Source organism: Petaurus breviceps, unplaced genomic scaffold (genome assembly GCF_028583685.1).
Source record: "Petaurus breviceps papuanus isolate PSGF00001 unplaced genomic scaffold, PetGlider_PUasm1.0 90895, whole genome shotgun sequence".
Classification (NCBI taxonomy): domain Eukaryota; kingdom Metazoa; phylum Chordata; class Mammalia; order Diprotodontia; family Petauridae; genus Petaurus; species Petaurus breviceps.
The window spans coordinates 507242-524796 of record NW_027187372.1 but is presented as its reverse complement, the minus strand read 5'-3'; the positions used below and the strand labels follow the sequence as shown (position 1 = coordinate 524796).

At 40.1% G+C, this 17555-nt stretch overlaps 1 protein-coding gene across 3 annotated transcripts in view; it reads right to left on the bottom strand.

Moving 5' to 3' along the window:
* The window catches only part of LOC138150966 (major histocompatibility complex class I-related gene protein), a 58431-nt gene extending 41753 nt beyond the window's left edge, over positions 1-16678 (bottom strand). For 2 of the 3 annotated variants that reach the window (XM_069074369.1, XM_069074368.1), the window contains exons 1-2: positions 16505-16678; positions 10496-10540 (exon numbers count right to left, since the gene is read on the bottom strand). In XM_069074369.1, coding sequence (XP_068930470.1) covers positions 10496-10540; positions 16505-16559 — 100 coding nt within the window. In that variant the 5' untranslated portion in view covers positions 16560-16678. The remainder of the gene's footprint in view (positions 1-10495; positions 10541-16504) is intronic. The other variant, XM_069074370.1, reaches the window with a different exon arrangement.
* Between the last annotated feature and the right edge of the window lie 877 nt (positions 16679-17555).

Here is a 17555-nt window from a genome sequence, read left to right as displayed (position 1 = left end):
TTTGTGCTCTATGGACTTTTCTGAGTCTGGTGAAAACTATGGATCCTTTTTTGAATAATGTTTTTAAATGAAAAAAAAATATGTAGGATTATAAAAGAAACCAGTTATATTGAAATATATTTATCAAAATAGTTCTTATAAGTTCACAGACTACAGGCTAAGAATTATAAAGGATAAGAACTGTAACAGGACTATAATAAATTGGGGAGCTAGGTGGTAGAGTAGATAGAGTGCTGGGCCTGGAGTCAGGAAGACTCATCTTCCTGAGTTCAAATCTGGCCTCAGATACTTATTAGCTGTGTGACCCTGGGCAAGTTATTTCACCCTCTTTGCCTCAGTTTCCTCCTCTGCAAAATGCGTTAGAGAAGGAAATGGCAAATCACTCCAGTATCTTTGTCAAGAAAACCCCTAAAGGGGTCATTAAGAGTCAGACATGACTGAAACGACTCTACAACAACAAATACATATAGCAGAGTGGTAATCAGAGCAGAGAGTCTTAGTAATAATGGTCACAGAGATCATTAATAAACAATTGATTGTCCTAAATTGTCACACAGGGCAGCAGTTGGCTGCCCTTCCTTTTACAGATAGTATTGATTCGATTATTATCCCAGAGCCAGAAAAAAAGATGGAAAGTTTGTAGGGTTTGGGAGAAAGATATGATTGTAGCAGGACAGGTGGCAAGATTCTTGGATAGGACCTAGTTTCCTGACAGTTAAATGGAGGGGGTTAGGTTTTGAAGCCTGGTCTGGGGCTTTCTAGATATGGAATTTCCATTCACTCACCCACCCACCCACCCACCCACTCACCAATCAGAACAAGTCAAACCCAGGGCAGAACTCCAAAGCATGATTCTCTTCCTCCTTAAGAGGGTTTATGCAACTCTGAAGAACTTATGAAAAATGCTATCCATCTCCAGACAAAGAACTGGTAGAATCTGAATATGGATCGAAATATACTTTTAAAACTTTATTTTTCTTGGGTTTTTAGTTTAGTCTATGTTTTCTTCTACAACATGACTAATATGGAAATAAGTTTTTCATGATTATACATGTATAATCTATACCAAATTGCTTGGTTTCTCAATGAGGGGGCGGTAGGGAGGGAAGGAGAGTATTTGGAACCCAATTTTTAAAATGAATTTTTTTATTTAAAAATTTTTATTTTATTTTATTTTATTTTAAAATGAATTTTTATCTTTCCCCAATTACATAGTAAGAGTGAATGCTGGATATGAAGTATAAGACTTGGGTTAGGATTCTGGTTCTGATACTAACTATATGATTATGAGTAAGTCACCATCTCTTTGGGCCTCAGTTTTCTCACCTACAAAATGGGAATAATAGTCATTGGACAATTATGAGGAATGTCATTTTGTAACCCTGGAAGGGTTAAATAACAGTTGTGATGATAAGAGCCTTTCAAATATTTTAAGACAGCTACCATGTCTCCCCCTCCTCCTCCCAGAGTCTTTTCTTTTCAATACGCCCAGTTCCTTCTATGAATCCTTATAAAGTCTGCTCTCCAGATCTATCACTACACTGACTTCAAAAATATGATTCAGTTTACTCTCTGAGTTCATTGGCTTTTTATATGGAGGGGGTATCACATTTCATCATGAGTCCTTTGGATTGGTTCCATTGTGTTGATCAGAGTTCTTAAGTAGTTCAAAGATGATTATCTTTATAATATGGCTAGTATTGTATAAATTGTTCTCATTCTGCTCACCTCACTTTGTATCAGTTCATACAAGTCTTCCCAAGTTTAATTAAAACCATTCCCATCACCATTTCTTATAGCATAAAAGTATTCCATCACATATATGTGCCATAACTTGTTCAGCCATTTCCCAATTGATAGGCACCCTCTCAGTTTCTAATTTTTTAACGAAGTCCTTTAAAGTAAAGACTCACATTTATAGAGTCACTATACAGGGTTATTAACACTTAAAACTGCACTAAGATTTTTGGGACTCTCTGTATAAATGTGAGTCATGACCTACAAAGTATTTTTATAGTGACTATAAATGAGTAGCTATTACTATCATCACAGCCTCGTCCCCCAACTGTTTCTTATTCTCCCAGATTATCACCCTTCTCTGGCTCCACTTACCTGTTTAAACCATCCCATAGCCTGCCATTTCAATGATGTGCTTGTCACCACAGTAGAGTCCCTTATCCTTTTGCCACTAGGGGGGTTGAGTATGTGAGGACTTCCACCAGCAGAATGGACAGATAAGAACAATTCATTCGAATGGTAGCTGTGGAGCTTTTGGAGCTTGGTCAGGCATTGAAGACACAAAGGTCACCCACTGCATCTCACTGCAACCCAGGCCATTGCCAGTCATCTCGACTTTTGTCTTGCTACTAGTCTTAGATGACTCAGGAAGAGAAAGTGAGGCTCACAACTTTGTGCAACTCTGCCTCACTTAAATCCAATTCACGGAGGAGTCAAGACATCACCCCATGATGTCATCGGTCCTCTTCAAAAATGGACAAACAACAACTTTTGCCTTGATAATTCTCTAGACTTTGTCCACTACAAAGTGGATCTTAGTGGGGTCCTTTCCCTTGCTTTGGAATCCTTGTATTTGTCTCTGGCTGGTGCCTTTATTTCACTTAGTTAGGAGCTATTTTGAATCTTTTCTATTCTCAAGGTATCAGTGCTAGCCTCCTCACTTTGAGCAGACAATCTAATCAATGGATATCATTGGATATTAGAGATGGAGGGGCCTTAGACATCATCTAGCCCAACTCTTTATGTTACAGATGAAGAAATTAAAGTTATAGGATCACAGATTTTGAACTGGCCTTGAAAAATGGTTTCCCTATAGCCATATCATTACTAAATGGAAGAGCCTGGACTTGAACCCAGGTCCAATCCTGATTCTAAATCCAGTGCTCTCTGCACTTTGCCATGATAGCTATCAAATGAAATGAGGCAACAGAATTAGATCACCTTTGAGGTTCTTTCTGGCACTAATTCCCATCATACTATAAATTCTTTTCTTTCTTTAAAATAAATTTTATCAATATTTTTGGTTGTTTTTTCTATCATCCAAATTTCCCCTTGTATCCTCCCCCAACCCCACCCCCGTTCCTCTCCCAGCAAGCCATTCCTTACAATAATGAATTTTCCTTCTCCCCTTTCTACCTAAGAATCTTTTTTCTCTTCATCCTCATTCATCTTTTTTCACTCCAGGTTCAGAATAACAAGTTATTCATCTTTGGCAAGGCTAATCCTTCCACCTATGTTTTGATCCTATCCTCTTACCTCTTCTGGGACCTTGTTCTATTAATTTTCCCTTTTTTCTCTTGTATCTTCAGTCTCTTCCTTTCTACTGGCCCGTTCCCTACAAATATGCTCTGGTCTACCCTATCCTAAGACAACAACAAAATTCTTTCCCTGAACTCTGTCACACACTTGAGCTTCTCCTTCTCTTTACTATCAAATGATCTTCAAAAGAGTCAGACTCTTAGAGTCGGAAAGAATTTTAGAGGTTGAAGCAGTCTTGTAAGACATGGCTTCCACTTAGAGTTTTTCTCTGTGGATCAGGGATTCCTAGCCTTTTTGTGTGTCATGGCAGTCTGGTGAAATACATTCAAACACACATATATGTATGTATGTACATACATAATGTATTACACAAATATTATATGTATATGAAATATCCCTGAGAGATGAAGTCATCCAGCCACTGCTTGGACACTGTTAGCATTAATTACAATTAAGCTCTTATTGCTCATAAAAGTAAAACTGAACCCAAATCTTTGTCTCTGTTACTTCCATACATTGGTCTTGATTCTGTTCTCTGTAAGAAAAAAACATGAGTCTATAGCTTCTACAACAGGGGAGCTATTTGGTGACATAGTAAGAGTGAGTGCTGGATATGAAGTACAAGATGGGTTAGAATTCTGGTTCTGATACTAACTATGTGATTATGAGTAAGTCACCATCTCTTTGGGCCTCAGTTTTCTCATCTACAAAATGGGAATAATAGTCATTGGACAATTATGAGGAATGTCATTTTGTAACCCTGGAAGGGTTAAATAACAGTTGTGATGATCAGAGCCTTTCAGATATTTTAAGACAGCTACCATGTCTCCCCCTCCTCCTCCCAGAGTCTTTTCTTTTGAATACTCCCAGTTCCTTCAATGAATCTTTATAAAGCCTGCTCTCCAGATCTATCACTACACTATCACCTACACTGCATGTGCCTCAATTATTGTCCCCTTAGCAGGAGCCATTGAGAACTGAGCGTCATACTCACACGCCACCTCGCTTCAAATGAACATCATTCTAGGCAATAGTCATTCCACCACTTAGGAATCTACCTCACTATACCATCATCAGGCCCATAGCTCTCCATCTTCTTCAAAAGGATATTATGAGTGAGGGAGACTATGAAATGTCATGCAGCAATCTGGATGCATGAAGCGGGTGCTTTGAACATCTCCAAAGGAGCCAGGACAGCTTACTTGAACATCTCTTAATATGCATTTTTGAAAAAAGAAGAAATGTTTTCCCCCCACCAGTTAGCTGTCTTGAGGAGCTCATTCCTGTTTGCTTTGAAAGAATGAAATTTCCAGGGGCCCACAAAGCCCCACAGGAACCAGCCTACAGATGCAATAGTGCTACCAGCTGACAACAAAGCAAAGGAGAGCCAGCCCTCAGAATCTAAGCTTCACAGACTACCAAGTCAGAGGAAGTAAGGGTGCCCAGAAAAAAGGGAAGCTAGCAAATAGACTCCAAAGAGAAATAGTCTTCTTTTTCATTGAAGTCCTAAAATGTATTGACTAAGCGCTGATTGTGGATTTCAGGGGGATAGTACTAAATTGTAGAGGGAAGAAGATTCACTCTTAGTCAGGAGCTATTTCTAATTTCTGTGTGTTTTATTCCTGCCTTTAAAAACCTGTTCTCGTTTTTTTTTTAATTTAATATTTTTCTTTTCCAAATTACATATAAAAACAATTTTAACATTCATTTTTTAAAAAATTTTGAGTTCCAACTTCTTTCTCTCCCACCCAACCCTCCTCCATTGAGAAAGGAAGCAATTTAATATAGGTTATACATGTGCAGTCATGTAAAATGTATTTCCATGAAAAACCTGTTCTTGTTAAATGTTTTGTTAATTTTAGTGATTGCAGGGGAGCATCTAAGCATAGTCCTTAGAGAGCCAAACTTAGATGTTCCCAGGATCTCTGGTTGGGGGCTGAGCCATTGCTATTACTAAGAGAGAGAAGCCCCCATGATTGAACCATATCCATGTGTACTCAGAACAGAGATCCTCAGCCACAGTTTACATATACCATTCTACATCATTTATATAAACTACTATACTAGTAGTCCTATCAAAAAATAAATGAAATAATTTTGGTAATACTGGTAGCTTTGTAATTTGGTAATACTGTACCATCTACTTCATCTCTACCTACTCACTCTATATTTACAAACTGACTTTTGTTCCCACTACTCTATTAAAACTGATTTTTTAAAAAATTACCTGTTGGGCGGCTAGGTGGCACAGTGAATAGAGCACCAGCCCAGGAGTCAGGAGGACCTGAGTTCAAATCCTGCCTCAGACACTTAACACAAAATCTAGCCATGTGACCTTGGGCAAGTCACTTTCATGAGGACTTCCCAGACAAGTCCCAGGCAGATAGGATCCCTTATTCTGAACTCCTGTAGTACCTTTAAAATACATCTTATATGGCAAGTACCATACACTACTTTGTACTATGCCTATTTGTGAGCTTGTCTCACCCCTTCCTTGTAAGCTGTAAATTCCTGGAGGCCTGGTCAATGTCTCAAATGTATTTGAATTCCCCTCAGCTCTTAGTGTAAGAGAGGTACAGTGATGAATTGGTTGAATCCAGTAGAGTAGCCTATGTGGTTGACTTTTACAGACTCTGCAGTAAGACTTAAAGATTTCTGGAGGTAGGAGAGGAAAATTGATTTGTAAAATGACCAATACAGGAAGATCTATTAAGAATCTTGTCCTTGTCCAGAGTCAGATCCAGACCTTCTAGAATTCCCTCAAACATGCCAGGTTTCTTCTTCCTCAACACTACAGAAGAATCCCATGATTACATAATTCATTATTACACCTATTTAAATATGTAAAGCAAAAGAGATACACACAGTCAAGTCTGGTGTAGGCAAAAATGGGAAGTGTGTAGACTTGGTCCTTTGGTACACTTTGAACCAATCCTTTAATTCTAGGTTTATTTCACGTGTAATAGATATCGTCACCTCACATGTCCATGCGGCCAATGCCTTTGACTATTCAGGTACTCTGACAATGTTCTCTATCTTTTCTGCCTTCTTTTCACACCATTACAGCTCTCCTGTGAGATATAATGGGTGTTAATCAGAATAAATTGAATACCAGTGAATGTGTTGTCTCCTCCCATAAAAGCAAACTTTAATTTAGTGAAGATAACCATGGTTCCAGATGACTCCAAAAGACATGACTAGAAATTTCAGATAGTATTGCTGGCCTGAGGAGGAAATATTTTGAATGAAAGTAATTGGCTTCTCCTCTGACCACCAAACTTTGCAAGTTTTAGGTTGAACCTATTTTCTTAAGAAAAATTACTATGATATGCTACATATCCCATTGTTCTCTTAAAGGTTACCTAAATCCAATGACCTTTCCTCAGGCTTTATTCTAGAACAAAGACAGCAGTGTTAGACAGGGTTTGTGGGTGGTGGTGGTGGATGGGGTGACTAATGTCTTACACTTGTTTAGGGCCTTAGGTTTTATAAAGCACTTTTACAGATTGCAGCATTGAATTCCCACAATAGTCCTTTGAGGGAGATGGTATAACTTTTATTAACCCCATTTTACAGAAAAGGAAACAGAGAGAAAAGTAAAATGACTTGCCTACCGTCACTCAACTAGTAAATAGAAGAGGCAGGTCAAAGGATCATAGCTCTACAATTTGGAACTATGCCCAAAGGGCTATAAAACTGCATACCCTTTGATCCAGTAATACCACTATTCTAATACCCAAAGAGATTAAAGAAAAAGGAAAAGGTCTATGAGTACAAAAATATTTATAGCAGTTCTTTTTGTGAATTAGAATTAGAAATTGAGAGGATACCCATCAATCAGGAAATGGCTGAACAAGTTGTGGTCTATGAATGGAATGGAATACTATCATGTTATAATAAATGATAAGCAGGATGCTCTCAGAAAAACCTGGCAAGACTTACAAGAACTGACGCAAAGTGAAATGAGCAGAACCAGGAGAACATTGTATGTAGTAACACGATATTTTAAGATGATCAACTATGAATGACTTAGCTACTCTCAGCAATACAATGATCCAAGACAATTCCAAAGGACCTATGATGAAAAATGCTATTCAGCTCCAGAGAAAGAACTGATGGCATATGAATGCATTGAAGCATACTTTTTAAACTTTCCTTATTATTCTTGTGTTTTTTGGTCTGTGTTTTCTTTTTTCTTTGTTAATTAATTTATTTACTTTTAGTTTACAACAATCCCTTGAGTTTCAAATTTTCTCCCCCTTCCTTCCTCTCCTCCCCACCTACGGCGATATGCAATCCAATATAGGTTCTACAAATACCTTCATATTAAACATTAGTCAAGTTGTAAAGAAGGATTATAACCAATGGAGTGAAAATGAGAAAGAAGGAATGAAACAAAACAAAAAAAGAGAGAGAGCGAGTAGTTTGCTTCAATCTGTTTTCAGGCTCCATAAATCTTTCTCTGGATATGGATAGCCTTTTTCATCATGAGTCCTTTGGAGTTGTCTTATAATCTTGCGTTGCTGAGAGGAGCCCAGTCTATCAAAGTCAGTCATCACAGATACAATGTGTCTGTAATTGTGTACAACGTTCTAGTTCTGCTTGTCTCACTCAGCATCAGTTTATATAAGTCGCTCCAGGTTATTATGAAGTCCATCTGCTCCTCATTTCTTATAGCACAATATATATAGTATTCCATTAATTCATATACTACAACTTGTTTAGCCATTCCCCAATTGATAAGCATCCCCTTTATTTCCAATTCTTTGCCACCACAAAAAGAGTTGCTATAAATATTTCTGTACATACAAGTCTTGTGTTTTCTTTTGCAACATGGCTAATAGGGAAATGTTTTGCATGACCATGCACGTATAATCTAAATCAAGTTGCTTGCCTTCTCAAGGAGGGAAGAAAGGTAGGGAGAGAATTTGGAACTGAAAATTCAAAAAAAATGTTAAAAATTTTTGTTTGTATGTATTGAGAAAAAATTAAATTTTAACAAAGATCATAGCTCTAGAGCTAGAAAGGACCTCAGAGCTGAGCTGATCTAACCCTCTCATTTTACAGCTGAAGTGATATCAACCCCAGGGCTAACAGCAGCTCAATCAGTTCAGCAAACAAGGCTTTATAAAGTGCTTTTAACATTATGCTGTGCATTTAAAATAAAAAGTAAAAAAATGAAACCGTCTTTGACATCAAGAACCCCAATTCCAGTGCTCCTGCCACTATACTGCAATACATGTATATAGCCACAATATTCTATGGCAGATAACTGCACAAACCAAAAATGACAGTGATTTTTCTTCATCCTTCACCTAAGCAAATGCTTTGCTTCCTACTCCCTACTAGAGATACCCAGACTAACTAAAAGTAAATAAATAAAGTGGACTCGGGTCCTTATAGGCCCAACCTCCCTTTGGCCTCCTAAAATCTCTCAGAGGAGAGAGTGAGAGCATGGCCTAGGGACCTTCGAGGAGAAGGCATCCTCTCTTCTTGTGTCTGCTAAGTTCACCATCCTAAACCCAAACATGCTCCCTTTGTGATTCTGAGAGACAGAAGAATGTAGTGAAAAGAGGTCTGGACTGGGAAGGAGGAGGCCTGAGTCCCAGCCCTACTTATGGAGCTAACTAGCCCTAAGTCTTTGGATACTTCATTAAATTCCTCTGTGCCCTAAAATGAGAGGACTAAGCTGTACACATCCTTTGACCCAGTGTTATTACTTCTACTGAGTATATGCCCCTAAGTGGTCAAAGATAGAAGAAAATAGTCCATACAGACCAAAATCTTCAAAGTATTGCTTTTGTGTATATGTGTGTGTGTGTGTGTGTGTGTGTGTGTGTGTGATTGCATCCCCTTCCCACCCACTCCCCCCAAAAGAAACAAGTGGCTGTCTATCTGTTGGAGAACAAGTGAACAATTTGTGGCATATGAATTAATGGAATACCATTGCACCATAGGAAATAACAAAAATGAGGAAGAAAGTTCGATGGAATCTGGCATAGAGTAAAGAAAGCAGAACTCAGAGAGCAATAGTCATGAAGACCACAACTGTGTGAAGGAAAAAACCAGTAAAAGCTATCAGTGGGAAATGTAGGTGATGGAAATACAGGGGAATCAAAGATGCAGATGGACCCTGTGATTTCATTGGGATAGGCAAACTCCTGAGGAGTTTGTGGCCTTCTGGTCTTAGAGAGTTAGAGGCACTGAGTGAGTGAGTTGCCCAGGGTCACACAGCCAGTATATGCCAGAAGCAAACTGGAACTGGGGTCTCCTTGGCTTTGAAGCCAGCTCCTTAGACACTAAGCCATAACTACATGTATCTAAGGAGAGGGCCTGGGGAAGAAATACTATTCTGGGGAAATTTTTTTTTCCAAATAGACAGGCCTGCAAACATGGACTAGCTCCACAGAAACAGGTAAAGGCTGTCATAATAGCTAATAAATAGCATGTATAACACATGTAATAATATGATATGTAATAAATAAGGGCCCGTTTTTTTAAATGTCCATCTCTCTAATTCAGGAATGATTACAAGCAGACAGTTGGCAACCCCTGCTTTTGCAGGTAGTTTGTGACGTCACCCGTCTAGACCACAATAGAGCCATGTCATTCAGGACACAGTGTCTCTCCCCACATCACTGTTTACATTCTCAGTGCCTGGCAGGCTCCCTAATACATAACAGGTCCTTAGTAGGTGCTTGCTGATTGATTGATTGTTGCAAATTCACTTTTCCATCCCCAAAGACTGTAAGTAATTGCATGAGGATCATCATCATAATGATTAGCATTATATCATGCCTACTCTGTGCCAGGCACTGTGCTAAATGCCTTACAAATATCTGATCATCTTGACAACCCTGGGAGGTAGGTGCTATTATTATCCCCATTTTATACTTGGGGAAACTGAGGCAAGCAGACTTGCCCAAGATCACACAGCTAGTAAGTGTCTGAGGTCAGATTTGAACTCAGGTCTTCCTGACTTCAGGCCCAGCACTCTATCCACTGAAGCACCTAGCTGCCTCCTAGGAGGCTGAGTGACTTGCCTAAGGTCACACAGCTAGTAAGTATCTGAGGCTGGATTTGAACTTAGGTCTGCCCGGACCCAGGCCAGGAAGCTATCCACCACTCCATCTGGCTGCTACTTAGGATGACCAATGACAGAGTAAAACCTACACCCATACTTTATACATACATGGGAGAAAATTGCATGTATACATACAGCTCATTGATCCAGATTCTCCAACTGTGCATGGCTTTGTGCAAACTGAAATAAGGAAACAAGGTTGGCAATGAAAAGTTTGACCCACTTTTCTTCATACCAAATCCTGCAGGTACAAGGAATGGCAGGTGCCAATTTGCCCTGGGGATTTCTGTCCAGGCTGCCTAGCTCTCCCCTTGCTTACTCCCACTGCTCCCGAAGCTTGTTCACCCAGTGATTCCTCCCCTCCCCATTAACTCTGCTACCAAAATCTTTAGTTTCCAATTAGAACAGCCCAAAAGAAAACTGTTGGGAGTAAAAGCAGGAACTTGCTTAAGCTCCCATACCAACGACCTCCAATACCTGTAAAATATGACTGTAAACAGATTTTAGAGCTAAGAACTCACAAAGTGACAGAGAGAAATCTCCTGTTGAAGGCAGTCTGGCAGGCCAACAGAAAGGGTCTAATGCAATGAGCTGGGAGCAGAGCCCAGCCCCCTGTGAGCCACCCAGGTCCAGGCCAGATGCACAGACTGGCCTGAGCAGACTTCAGGAGAGTGAATCACCAGCAGCTGTGGCAATTTCCAGACTTTTCAACACATAAACACCAAAGAGAAAGTAAAAGGTCAGTAGGGAACTCTGTTGGAACTGGGAGACAGAAGAGTGGGGTCTGGTGCCTGACCCTGGTGGCAGTAGATGCCAGAGGCATGGCAGCTGCAGCTGCTGCCACATGGCTGCCTCCAGAGCTCCTGGCCTGCAGAACATAGAGGAACCAAGAAACCATTCAGAGGGTAATCGCTCTTGCTTTGACCTTCTTGGATCTGGGTGACTATCTTGGATGGTGGTCCTGGGGTGTGTGGCCAGTGTGCCAGAATTTATGGTGGCTGTAGCGAGGGCGCCATCCTCAGACCTATGACAACATTTGCAAAAACCCCAGTGATTTGGGACACAGCTCTCTCTACTCTGGAAGCAGAGTTCTACCATGGCAAAGAGCTCAAAAGTCAAGTAATTGGCTGGCAAGATGAGCAATCAGAGGAAGCGCAATAAGACCATAAAATCCTTTTTTGGGGACAAAAAGGATTAAAACATGGAACCAGAAGAAGACAAAAAAGTCAAAATTCCTGCATCAAAAGCTTCCAAGAAAAATATGAACTGATTGCAGGCCATGGAGGAGCTCAAGAAGGATTTTGAAAGTCAAGTAAGAGTAGAGGAAAAATTGGGAAGAGAAATGAGAATGAAGCAAGAAAATAATGAAAAGCAAGTCAACAGCCTGCTAAAGGGACCCCAAAAATACTGAAGAAAATAGCACCTTAAAAAATAGACTAACTCAAATGGCAAACGAGGCCCAAAAAGCCAATGAGGAAAAGAATGCTTTAAAAAGCCAAATTGGCCAGATGGAAAAGGAATTTCAAAAACTCATGAAAAATGAAAATTTCATGAAAATGAAAAAATAGAAGGCAATGTGAAATATCTCATAGGAAAAACCACTGACCTGGAAAATAGATCCAGGAGAGATAATTTAAAAATTATCGAACTACCTAAAAGTCATGATCAAAAAAAGAGCATAGAAATAATCCTTCAAGAAATTCTCAAGGAAAATTGCCCTGATATTCTAGAGCCAGAGGGCAAAATAGAAATTGAAAGAATTCACCAATCGCCTCTTGAAAAAGATCCCAAAAAGAAAACTCCTAGGAATATCATAGCCAGATTCCAGAGTTCCCAGGTCAAGGAGAAAATATTACAAGTTTTCAGGAAGAAACAATTTGAGTATTGTGGAAACACAATCAGAATAACACAAGACTAGCAGCTTCTACATCAAGGGATTGAAGGGTTTGGAATATGGTATTCCAGAGGTCAAAGGAGCTAGTATTAAAACCAAGAATAACCTACCCAGCAAAACTGAGTATAATGCTTCAGGGGAAAATATGGTCATTCAATGAAATATAGGACTTTCAAGTATTCTTGATGAAAACAAGAAGCAAGAGAAGCATGAGAAGGTAAACAGGAAAAAGAAATCATAAGGAACTTATTAAAGTTGAACTATTTATAGTCCTACATGGAAAAATGATAATTGTAACTCATGAGACTTTTCTCAGTATGAGGATAGTTGAAGGGAATATATATGTATACATACATAAAAATGTATGTATAGGAAGGTGTATGTGTGTATAAATACATATGTGAGTGTGTATATTATGTAGATCAGTTGAATAGAAAGGGATATCTAAAAAATAAAATTAAGAGGTGAGAGAGGAATATAATGGAAGGATAAAGGAAAAGATAGAATAGGGTAAATTATCTTATATAAAAGAGGCAAAAGAAAACTGTTACAATGGAGGGGAAGAGCAGGAAGGTGAAGGGGAATGGGTCAACCTTACTCTCATTGAATTTGGCTTAAGGAGGGAATAACATACACACTTAAGTGTGTATGTTACAGGAGAATAGGGGGGAATGTTATAAGAAGGGGGATGATAGAAGGGAGGGCAGATTGGGGGAGAGGGTAGTTAGAAGCAAACCCTTTTGAAAAGGAACAGGGTCAAAGTAGAACACAAAATAAGTGGGGGGTGAGATAGGATGGAGGGAAATACAGTTAGTCTTTCACAATGTAACTAGTATGGAAACATTTTGTGTAACTAATCATGTACAAACTATATTGAATTGCTTGTTTTCCCAGTGGGGGTGAGTTAGGAGGGAAGAGGGGAAAGAATCTGGAAATCTAAGTTTTTAAAAACAAATGTTAAAAAATTTGTTTTTTTACATGCAACTGGGAAATAAGATATCAGGCACTGGGGTATAGAAATCCATCTTGCCCTACTAGAAAGTTGGGGGGGGGGGATGGGGAAGGATATAAGAGAGAGCAGATTGGGAGAAGGGATATTCAACAGGCTTGCTATCTTGGGGTGGGGGGTAGGGGAAAGACAGGGAGAAAATTTGTAACTCAAAATCTTATGGAAATGAATGTTGAAAACTAAAAATAAATAAAAGATTAATTAAAAAAAAAGAAAACTGTTAAAACAGATGAAGTTTATGTTGAGAGCTCCACCTCCCTTCTGTACCATACTGCACTAGCCTTCTCCCCTTCAAAGATCCCTCTGTCCCTGTGGCCCCTTTCTCTGACAGTTCAGTTTCTCCTGAAGGACCCAGTCCATAGGTGCTTACTCCTTCTTCTCTAACCTACACTCCTAATCCCCCACCTTCCTGGATTTTTCTCTCCTTCTCTATGGCTACCTCCTATTCTTCCACATCCTTCCAGCTTCCTTTTATATGTTGTCTTTAAGCTCTGGAGGGCAGAAACATTGGGGTTTTTTTTGTTCTATTTGTATACCTGGAGTGTTTGGCACAGTGCCTGGCACCTAGAAAATGCTTAATAAATGCTTGTTGACCAGACTTGCCACTCAGTCATCAGATGTAAAACCTCAGGATGAAATGAACACAGTGCTGGCACGTAGTAGGTACCATGTAAGTGCTCCTTCCGGCCATCCCTTCCCTTAGGGTCTCCATGGTGAGCAAAGTACTAGACAGGCCACATCCAGGGAACAAAGTTAAGGCCTTCTAGCAACATTTCCCTTCTGTTATCGTTCAGTTGTTTCAGTTGTATACAACTCTTCATTGCCCTATTTGGGGGTTTTCTTGGCAGACATACTGGAGTAGGTTGCTTTTCCAGATCACTTTACAGATGAGGAAACTGAGGCAAACAGGGTGAAGTGACTTGCCCAGGGTCACATGGCTAGGGAGTGTCTGAGGCCAGATTTGGACTCAGGAAGATGAGTCTCCCTGACTCCAGGCCTGGCCCTTTGTGCACTGAGCCACCTTTTGTTAATGAACTCTTTAGTGACTCTAATGGGAAGTTTTAGGTCGGTAGAGAAGGTACATTGGGCAGCTGTTCCTGTCTGCTATTTCTTGCCTCCTGTCCCATCTCTATGTAGAAGTACATTTGGATAGTACTTCATGGTTTACAAAGCACTTTCCTCACAAGGACCCTGGGACCCAAGTAGTACAAATTTTATTGACTCCCATTTTAAGAATGAGGTGACAGGGGAAGAAGCATTTATCAGCTACCCTACTGTGTGCCAGGTATTGTGCTAAGTGCTCTATAAATATTACATGAAGTAGGTGATGTTATTATTCCCATTTTGTAGTTGTGGAAACTCAGGCAGACAGAAGTCAAGTGACTTGTCTCGGGTCACACAGCTAGTAAGTGTCCTCGAACTCAGGTCTTCCTGACACTAAGCCAAGTACTGTATCCACTGTACCACTTAGCTGCCTCAAGGAACGAGGACACTTGATACAGGTTTGACCATATCTTCTTCTGAATATCAGTATTTTATCTTCATCTGAACAACAGTAAATATCCATTTGTACAGCTAGTAAATATGGGAATGGAAATTCAAACCCAGATCGCTCCAGACTCCAAGTTCAGTTCTGCCTTTCCTGAGGAGGACCTACCCTGCCCACAGCTAATTCCCTGTTGGTATCTTTAAGCTACAGGAAAGATAATAAATGCAAGGAGATGAAAGAGCCCACAATCCTTTGCCGTTCCTATCCAGCCAGCTGAAGAGTCAATTTTCCTCACTACTAAGTGCTGTTGATAATTCTGAAGTTTAATTGGAGTTAAGGACTTGCCCAAGGTCACACAGCTAGTTTTCAGAATTCTGAAGTTTAAAGAAGCAATTCAAAAGGCAATGAATGAATTCAAGAGACTAGGGTCCTAGGCATGACTCTGCCACTAACCAGTCTAAGGGGATTGCTGAGCTCCTGTGGGCCTCAGTTTCTTCATCTGTAAAATATACAGGAGAGGCCAAATGATCCCTAAGTCTCCTTCTCACTCTGGAATTCTATCTTATGACCCCAAATCTTAGCAATGAGAGGCAGTGTGACAGAGCAGAGAGAGTCCAGGCCTTGGAGTTAGGAAGACCAGGGACTTCAAACCCAGCCTCTGACACATACCAGCAGCATGACCTGATCATGGAGAAATCACAGCTTCTCAGCACTACCACAAAACTCTTTAAGATCACGTGAACAGAATGCTTTGAAATCAGTATATATAGAGGCAGTTTCCAAACTTAGACTTCTCTACAGAGGACTTTCCCTTGGAAATTCTGTCCCATCAAACTTAGAGAACTAACTCCCAACTTCTTTCCTGAGATCCCTAACACTAGTTTGAGAAACAATTAATTTTTTAGGGAGAAGTTCAATCTACCTTCCATAAATTTGGAGCAAATCATGGATTTGCCTATGCTTCCTAGAAGATGCTCGTTTCCCCTCATCTCTTCCAGAGAAAAAGAAGAGCAAATCTCTGCCTCCAAAAAATTCTCCTTCCCTTTTGGTACAGATCTGTTCTTTCCATTTCCATAAGAAATGTCAATGTGGAATTTGAAAACTCCCTCCACCCATTGAGGTTCCCCAACTCATCTGAATCTTGAAAATGATCAAAGGAGTTTCCCATGATCACCTTGCCTGTATGGGTCAGAGGCAGGCCTGGACCTGGGTTTCTTGACTCTGAGGTCAGTCCTCTATTCACTTAAAATACTCTCTGCTGCCTCTCACAATGCTCTTAACTTCTCTGCATGTTCTAGTCTCTCCCTGTGTCCTTCAGTCTAACTCCAGCTTGAAGTGAGAGGAAAATAATGAAGTGGGATGATTATACCTCCCCCAACCCCAAATGCCAACTACATAACCAAGCCAGAAGGGAAGATACACGAAGGAGCCAAGGGCAGGAAAGAAAGGCAGAAAGGAGGGGAGAAAAGGAAGCAAGGTGGGAGGGAGAAAGGTGCTGTAAAAGGGATTCTGGAGTGGTTTTCACCCACTCGGAAGCAAAATGAAATTTAAATCCTCCCCCAAACCTGAAAAACTGTTCTATTCCTCCCTCAAACACTGGGTAAACCAAAAATACCCTTTCTTGGAACTGGCTAGCCAGCCCACAATTTCATCACATGTTTTGAGAACAAAACTTGTAGTTCCTGAACTGCCCATTCCGGGGCTAGAGGGGAGGTGGGGGGGGGGAGGGAAAGCCTAACTTGGGGTACTCACTGGCATCACCTCCTTGTGTGGCTGATGTAACGAGGAGATAAAGAAGGAAGATCATCTGGAGGGCTTAATTAACACTTTCTCTCTCCAGACTCTCCTGCCCCACTCCCAGAAGGTTGTACCTCCTGAGATCTGACATGACTCCACTGCCTTGGGGGAAATGACGAACTGAAACTTCTTCCAATAGGGAGGGAGAGAAGTATTAAATGTCACCAGATGCTTGGCAGATTAGAGAAATAAAAAATGAAACCTGACTACCACTAGAACTACAGGAAGTGAAGAAAACTCCTAAATTCCAAGCCAAATTGAACATGATTTTGGCTTTACTTGTCTCTCCCATGTCCCATGAGATTCTTGTATCTTTTTTCCAATATGTACCCCTCTTTCATCATCCTTAGAGCCTAAAAGTGTATTTTAATGACAGCTCTGCCTAAAATGTGCCTAAGAGTTATGGTATTCATTCTCCTTTCCCATCACAACAGGATCCAAGGAGAAGAGTTCACACAAATCACCCAACATTCTGAAATAAAGATAAAAGATTTGCGTGTGCCAAAAAAAAAAAAAAACCGCAGGAAATAATTCCAAGTTGTACCCACCACGTGACCAATTTTTCTTTTCTTTTTGTTGCTGCTCAGTCATTTTCAGTCATGTCCAACTCTTTGTGACCCCATTTGGGTTTTTCTTGGCAGAGATACTGGAATGGTTTGCCATTTCTTTCTGCAGCTCATTTTACAGATGAGGAAACTTAGGAAAACAGGGTTAAGTGGCTTGTCCAGGGTCACACAGCAAGTAAGTGTCTGAGGCTGGATTTGAACTCAGGAAGATGAGTCTTCCTGACTCCAGGCCTGAAATGCTATCCACTGACCACCTGACCAGTTAGCAAAGTGTAAAAATCCATTTAGGTCAGCTGGGAAGTAACATATAACATAATCACAGCTCTAATTGTAGAAGTTTTTTCCTTACATCAAATCTAAATTTGCTTTTTAAAAATTTCCATCCATTGTTCCTGGTTCTGCTCTCTAAATCTAAATGTATTTTTATTCTATGTGAAAGT